Source organism: Sycon ciliatum, chromosome 9, assembly GCF_964019385.1.
Source record: "Sycon ciliatum chromosome 9, ocSycCili1.1, whole genome shotgun sequence".
NCBI lineage: Eukaryota > Metazoa > Porifera > Calcarea > Leucosolenida > Sycettidae > Sycon > Sycon ciliatum.
This window is the reverse complement of record NC_088651.1, coordinates 29,961,684-29,969,567: the sequence shown is the minus strand read 5'-3', so window position 1 is coordinate 29,969,567 and position 7,884 is coordinate 29,961,684. Positions and strand designations below refer to the sequence as shown.

At 51.7% G+C, this 7,884-nt stretch overlaps 1 protein-coding gene across 1 annotated transcript; it reads right to left on the bottom strand.

Moving 5' to 3' along the window:
* Positions 1-210: 210 nt before the first annotated feature.
* LOC135824426 (uncharacterized) lies at positions 211-7,017 on the bottom strand. The gene is made up of 2 exons (XM_065337160.1): positions 6,865-7,017; positions 211-5,001 (listed from the first exon to the last, which is right to left on the bottom strand). Exons 1-2 carry the CDS (start codon positions 7,015-7,017, stop codon positions 211-213), a joined length of 4,944 nt encoding a protein of 1,647 aa, XP_065193232.1.
* Positions 7,018-7,884: the final 867 nt, after the last annotated feature.

Here is a 7,884-nt window from a genome sequence, read left to right as displayed (position 1 = left end):
TCAACGATAGCATCAATAAATAAATAGCAACTAACTCATGCACTACGCGAATCAAAATAGCATACTGCTTGACAACATGCAAACGGGTGCATAGGCTAAACTGCACTACGATGACAACAAACAATCATGAAAAACACTCCGAACATAAGGAGCAAACGAGCAATGCGTTGTCGAATATTCATACACACTTTGACTTAATTCTCTTACTGCTCACTCCGCGTCAATACGGCACAGTCGAGTGATAGGCCGTGTCAGATACTTTCCTCGGACCTTGATCTTCACGACTCGAACATGCCCATCACTGCCTGGGTACACTTCCGCCACTCTTGCTAGTGGCCACTCTCCTCGTGCAATGTCTGGTGACACGACTAGCACAACATCTCCGACGGTGAGACCTGGCTTGGTCTGAGCCCACTTCTTGCGACGGTTCAGCTCTGGCACAATTTCCTTCATCCAGCGGCGCCAGAATTGAAGTACGATGTACTGGACCATCCGCCATCGCTGTTTGAGTGTCCATTGCGTCCCGTCAGTGCCAGCTGGGACGAATGGCATGCCCTGCTGCCCATGCAAGAAATGGTTCGGCGTTAGCGGTAACGGATCACGTGGGTTGGCTGACTGGTATCCCAATGGGCGGGAGTTCATCAGCGCTTCAGCACCGGTAATGGCGGTGTACAACTCCTCGTCAGTCGTATCGCGGTTGCTGAGTGTGGCAGACAAAGCTCGTTTCGCTACCTTGATCAGTGCTTCGTGTGCGCCACCAAAGTGCGGTCCACTAGGTGGGTTGAAGTGCCAACGTGTGCCTTCTTGCGCCATGCTTTGCTGGAGCTTGTCGACATCTAGCGCCTTTGCCAACTCACGGAGCTCATTTTTGGCGCCCACAAAGGTTGTTCCATTGTCGGATGTGACTTCCAATGGCGTTCCTCTCCGGTTGGTGAAGCGATGATACGCTTGGAGGAACGAGTCCACGTCGAGACCGTACGCTAGCTCCAAGTGAACGGCACATGTCAGATGGCAAGCGAACAGACAGAGGTACCTCTTGGCTCGGGTCTTGCCTCGTCCTTGCTTTGTTGTAAATGGCCCAGCGTAGTCCACTGCGACTCGTGCGAAGGCTCGTAGCGGCAGGCTGACTCGTACCTTCGGCAAGGGAGCCATTACCTGTTCTGCTGTCGATGTTTTTCGTAGCTTGCATCTGGCACAGTTGGACTCACAGGAACGAATCTTGTCACGCCCACCGAGCAACCAGTACTGATTTGATAGCTCCGATAGCATGTGATTGACGCCGCATGTATGATTACCGCGATCATGGTACGACTTGATGATGAGTTGCGTGATTCGGTGTCCCTTTGGCAGTATTATCGGGCACTGCTGGTCGAACGATAGAAATTCGGCATGTTGAAGACGACCACCAACCCGCATCAACCCGTCCGCATCGATTAACGGCTGGAACTGCCTCAGACTGCTGGCCTTGGGCAGTGAGTTCTTCTGCCTCACGGTGTTGTACTCAAGCGCTTGTTGCTGTGCTGTTCTGCAGTGGTACGTTCTTGCGTCCTTCAGCTCATCTGCCGTCAGCGTGGACGTCACTAACTTGCTGGCCGGTGTGCGACAATTCTGGATAAACCGGAACACCCAGGCTGTGACGTGTAGGAGTCGATTAAACTCGGAATAGCGAGACGGGTCCAAGCGTCCCAAGTCGGCGGCAGTGATGCTGCCTGTGAACGTCTGCTGTTGTTGGCTCTGTGATGCCGTAGCCCGATGGTCCTTCTTCACTTCTTGCTTCGCATTGTCCGTCAATGAAAGCTGTGCCGGTGCTGGTGGCCACGTCGATTGCTCTTGCTGCAGAAATTGCGGTCCCTCCCACCACAGCTGGCTGGTGATGAGGCTGGTTACTGAGGTTCCACGGGACGCGAGGTCTGCTGGGTTGCACTTCGTTGGCACGTAGCGCCACTGTTCTGGTTGCATTGCCAGCTGTATCTCCCCGATACGATGCGCGACAAATGGCTTGTGGATGCGACTGGGGTTGCGAATCCAGCAGAGGACATCCACGCTATCACTCCAATAGACAACTGCTGACTTCGGAATCTTGAGTGCCTGAGCTGTAGACTGTGCTAACTGGAGGCCGAGCATGGCTCCCATCAGCTCGAGACGGGGTACGCTGATGGTCTTGAGCGGTGCGACGTGTGTCTTTGCAGCAACCATACGAACACAGACCTGTCCATCTGCAAGGGTTGACACTGCGTAACAAACTGTTCCGTAGGCTAGCGTTGACGCATCAGTGAAGACGTGCAGTACCTCGTCCGGGGCTTCACTATTCGGGTAGAGACAGCACGGTATCTGGATGGCATCTGTGTCGCAGAGTTCGTTCAACCAAGCTCGAGCCTTACCCGCTATTGCCTCTGGCGCTGGGGTATCCCAATCCAGACCGGCTACCCACATTTCCTGGATGCAGATTTTCCCACGCACAACGAATGGTGCTAGGAATCCTAATGGGTCGAACACTGTAGCGATGTGTCGCACCACTAGGCGCTTCGTGATGTTGTTGTCTGCTGGCTTCGAGAATGTAAAGCCAAACTGGTCACTGTCAGGCCGCCACTGTACACCAAGCGTCTTGGTTGTTGGTAGCTCTCCTGACAAGTCGATTGATGATTGCCGGTCTTCCTGCGGAACGCTCTGCAGGACTGTTGGCGAGTTGCTCAGCCACTTTCTGGCTTTCATCCCGGCGGTGCTCCACACAAACGATAGCTGGTGATAGAGTTCAACTGCTTTCTCGTCACTCTCCACTGAATCCAGTGTGTCATCCATGTAGGTTGACTCCAGAACTGCTTCGGCGCCTCGAGGGTGCGTCACTGCATGTTGCCGCGCATGGTTCTGGATGACGTAGTGTGCGATGAATGGTGAAACGTTGAGTCCAAACACCAGTCGATTGAATTGGTACACGTTGACCTCGTCTTGTGTACGCCAGAGAAACCGGAGGTGCTTGCGATCGTCCGGGTGTATTTCGATTTGCAAGTACATCTCTTTGACATCACAGACCAGGGCTACTGAGTTTCGACGGAATCGTAGCAGCACGTCAAATAGCTCTCTCTGAAGCTTCGGACCAGGCAAGATGGCGTCGTTCAAAGAAATGCCCTGATAATGTGCAGCAGCATCAAACACCATGCGTACCTTCGTCGTACTCTTGTCCATACGCACAATGGGGAAATGTGGCAGGAACCAACCGGAATTGGCGATGTCCGCTGCTTGCACTTGCTCTACATAGCCCTTGTGCACGTAATCATCAATGGCTTGGCTGTATGCTGCTGCTACTTCGCTGCTGTGCTGCAGTCGCTTCTCTGTGCTGCCGAGTCGGCGCAGTGCCATAGCGTAGTTGTTTCTGAGCTCTACTTTCCTGGCGTTCCATGGCAGCTGGATCTCGTAGCGCCCGCTGCTAGTGCCAATCAGCGATGTTGCGACGCGGTCTGTGGCCTGCTGCTCGGCTGTTGTCAACTGCACTTGGCTGCGTAGCTGGGTGCCGCTCTGATCGATCTCCCAGAAACGCTGCACGACCTGGTTAAGTTGCTTGAGACTGGCGGTTGTCGTACTGTGACCGTTCAGTGATGTGATGGCTGTGGCGTCGGGATTGACAAGCCCGACACAAGTCCAGCCTAGTGGAGTTCTTCGTGCAACAGGTTCTCCTGGACCTCCTGCAATCTCATCTAGCGATGCATGTAGGTACGGATGGTCGACTCCGATGAGTATGTCGATGTGTTTTGTTCCATTGAGAGGAGGGAATGGGACCTCTCTCAAGTGCTGCCACCGATCTCGCTGATTGTTCCAGTTAATTGCCTTGAGTGATGCGGTCACATTGTTGGTTGTCCATGCCGTGAAGTCATACCTGGCACTTCCGTCGCTGCTGCTGATTTGACAGTTCACTGAGGCGGTGTTGAACGTTGTCGCTGCTCCGTTGAGGACAGACACCGTAATACTCTTTTGTTCTCCTGCCAGACCCAGTTCAGCTGCGATGCTACTGTTCATGTAGGACACGGTGCTGCCGTCATCAAGTAGGGCATTCACCGCAATCTTGCGGTTGCCGTTTACCAAGGTCACCGGCACTGTCCGCAGGGCTGTCTGTGGCTCAACTTGCTGGCCGTGATGCGTTCTGGCATGCGCACCGGTTTCGGACACTGACTCCCCTTCCGTGTTCATGACGGATGAAGGAGGCCCAGACATCTGGCCTGACCTGTCTGGTTGACTGGGTGCTGCTCTTGGCTTTGCCATACCCTGGTTGTTACTGCTCTGAGCTCCAGCTGGTCTCCTCGCCGCAGGGTCCATACTGGTGTCACTGTTTGATGAGTGGAGCAGGCGGTTGTGCGTTTCCGTGCAGCCGTCGATCCCACAGGTGCGGCTGCGTGTGCAGTTCGACCCACTATGCCCGCTGTCTAAACACCTGTAGCACAATGCGGCTCCTCGTGCTGTGGCCCAACGCCTTGTGACACTTTGCGATTGAAATGTTGGGCATCGCCACACTGGATGACCCTGGCCACATGCTGGACAAGAGCGGTTGCGGCTCGACAGGTCGCCACTAGTGCTTGAGCTCACGAAGGTGTGATGCGAGGTACGCCGATCTGCTCCTCGTCCATGGCTGCTCACGTCCCTTGGCCGTGCAGTGCTGGACTCCTGTTGACGGGTTTGCGAGGTCACTCCCCGGACTGACTCGGCAGCTATGACTGCGAATTCTGCCTCACTATTTACCCAGGTCAGCAGGGTTTCCACATTCTCGGGTTCGTGGTTTTCGTAGAGCCAGCGTTGAAAGTTGACTACCATGGCTTCCGTCATTTTAGACAACAGCTTGGCATACAGGGAACCGTTGCCCAGCTCCTCAGTCCGCTGCATATCCTTCAGATTGATGACTGCCACGTCAAGTAGGTCCGCAAATCGTTCTACGTCTTTTGCTGATTCTGGACGGATGGGTCGGAATCGGAGGAGGAAAGGAGTGAAATGACTTGTTTGCTTCGTCCTCCTGTTCTGAGAGTGAGGAACGCAGCAATGATCCTGAGAAGGCATCCTGAAATCGAAAAAAGGAAGACGTCTAAACAAAACAAAACAGCTCAAATCAAAAGTCCTTGTGACATTTTTTGTAGACAGGCTTGCACTGCATATAGATTTCGCGTGCTCTGCACTTCGCATGCGAGAAGTCGTGCACAGCCGAGGTGAGGTTGGTCGCATGTGTGCAGCAGGATCCCACGCCACTGCGGAGTTGCCCCCTTGCTCGAACCCAGACAATAATAAGGGGATCGGTCTATTAGTCATGGACCACGGGTTGAGTGAAATAATTTATTAAAACGTTCCTCTTGTATTATTTTTTATTTATTTTATTTTAAATAATCGACGTGGAGACAACAATTTTATAATAGCAATAAAGAAAACAAATTCTGCTGTCATCGCCAAACTACAACGAAGGCATACAAGTTTACCAAAAATTAATTTTCTTGTCACATTCATCAGTGGAAAGTCGTGACTGAAGAGTAACCATGCTGAACAATGATTAAAAATACATTCAATAATGTGTTACGAGAACAAAATAAAGTGCTAAAATAGAATGAGGGAGGGTGAGACAATAGAAGTGAAGTGAGAGCCAAGTGCAACGGCGGGTGAGAAACTAATTGTAACGCTAAAACTGTGTAGTGAGGCAAACAATAATGCTGTGCACCTACGAAAACAATCTTAATGCAACTACACGTTTCTTCCGCTTACAAAAATCAGGCTTAAGCAAACGAATACAAACAGCCTCAAATACTTTCAGCTGACTACGGATATGCACTTCCAGGTCATAGACACTGTTATCTAGCCAGGTCTTGGATACGGCTAGTATATCCAGCTGCTGTTCTATCATTATACTTTCAACTTCACGCAGTTTGTGGCGTAGACTGCGTAATAATTATACTATTTTGATGTGACCAATGTTAAGTGTTCTACTGTGCTGGTCCAGGTGGTGGGTGTGTGGGTGAAACGGGGCGGCGTGTGGATTAAGCTTCATGCTGATCCGATTGGTGTGTTGAGCATGCGGGTTCAGGGGGAGTGGGTCGGTGGTTTGAGCCATTATGCTTTAACGGGTTTGGGAACCCAGGCCTCTGTACCAAATCGCCACTCTCTTACAGTACGGCCAACTTCGTCAGGCCAGAGCGATTCTTCCGCGACCTTCTTGGCGTCCGTGACCAAGACTGTAATACGAGCAGAGGCTGTTCTAAAGTGCACGCAGGTGTACACGACGCTTTGTACTACAGATACACCTTGTGCTTTGCAGTGTTCAACTTTTGAATCCACATCGCAGTCCGGGTGAACATTTCCAATGCAGTACACCGTCATGCGGGGTCGTCCTACGAGTCCAGGTGCACTCTTGGGTGTTTTCGGTGCTGTGTACCGCGATGTCTCCTCCCCATGGTGGTTTGGCTTTTGCGTACGTTTGTCATGGCCAGGTGCATGCGGCCTTGGTGGCTGCCTTGCGGAGTCTGCATACACATTTTCTACAATGTGCTGTGCAGCTGGGCTTTGTGTTTGAACCGGTGCATGTGACAGGTCTGGGGTAGCGTTGGTACTCATACTAAAGTGCATGGGGAGAGTACTACTTGTAGTAGTTCTGAGATGAGTTGTATCCCCAGGGTCAGCGTGGACGTGGGTCAAACGGGATTGGTGATCTTCTTCAGCATGCAGTTCACGTCGGAGCTTTTGCACGTCGTCCTTCAACGCCTGAATTTCCCTGTCGGAATCTCTCAGCTGTACATTCACATCTTTCATCGTCTTTAGCTCTGATTTCAGTTCCCTTACTACCCCGGTGAGTTCGGAGAGTGCGGCGCAAAGGCTAGCTGCATCAGGGTTAGCATGACTTACGGGAGCCGAGTCCTTAGATCCTCTCAGTAGGGCAATCAGCATTGGCCTGTTCGCCTTTCGTGGGAACTCCAGTCCCAGTCGCTGGATGAGCTCCTTGAGCTCGTCATCAGTAAGCACGGCGATGTCCATATTGGGGTCGAGTTGCCGCGCCATTATAATTATCACTATTTACTGGTGTTCCATGAGCCTAGTGCCCCAGGAAACCGGAAAAGGAGTAAAGGTCAGGAGCTCGCAAATTTGCATCCACTCCTGACAGGTAAAAATTGTAATCAGGCTAGTCATGGCAACGGAAGGTAAAATTATGGAGATCGATCCGCGCATGGTTCGATCGTGAGCAGAGTACGAAAAAAGCACACATTCAAACTGTGCAACAGAAGCAGAAGAGGGAAACGAAAATGAACACTGTCGTTCAGTGAAGTGCTTCTGTCCAAGGGTGCTCGCACCCGACGGGGTGACAGCGCCCCTAGTCAGACAATACAAGGCAAACGAAATAGAAATTAGGTGAGTCACAGCGCGGGACTCCGAAACGAAAGCCCGTATGTTAATATTAATTGTTCGTACCTGCTGTACAACGTAACAATTGCTCAAATTCATCACGCAATTTCAAACTAGTACTCGTAGAATTGTAGTTCGAATGTGCCACTCAATTATAGTAACAACGACAAAGAGATACTCTTCTAAACATTTCTCTCCCTTCTCACTGTGCTTAAATTCACAGTGACCACAAAAATACGAAAATTGACTATTGTTCTGAAATAGGCAAACAAGGAGCTACTCACAGAACAGCTTGCAAAGAAGCACGGTTGGGCGGGTGTAGGTCTTGTCGCCCACCTTGACCTTCACAACTCGTACGTGTCCGTCTGGACCAGGGTGCACTTCGGTGACACGATCCATTGGCCAGGTGCCCCGTGGTTGTCTTGGGATGTCACTAGATCGATACCGTCGACCTTGAGGTCTGTCTCGGCCGTCCTCCACTTGAGTCGCCGGTTCAGCTCTGGCACGACTTCCTGCATCCGTCTC

Coding starts and splice junctions, on each gene's coding strand:
- LOC135824426 (XM_065337160.1), bottom strand. CDS start 7,017: ATGGCGCGGCAACTCGACCCCAATATGGACATCGCCGTGCTTACTGAT. Junction 5,002..6,864: donor GATCTAAGGACTCGGCTCCC/GTAAGTCATGCT, acceptor CCTCACTCTCAG/AACAGGAGGACGAAGCAAAC.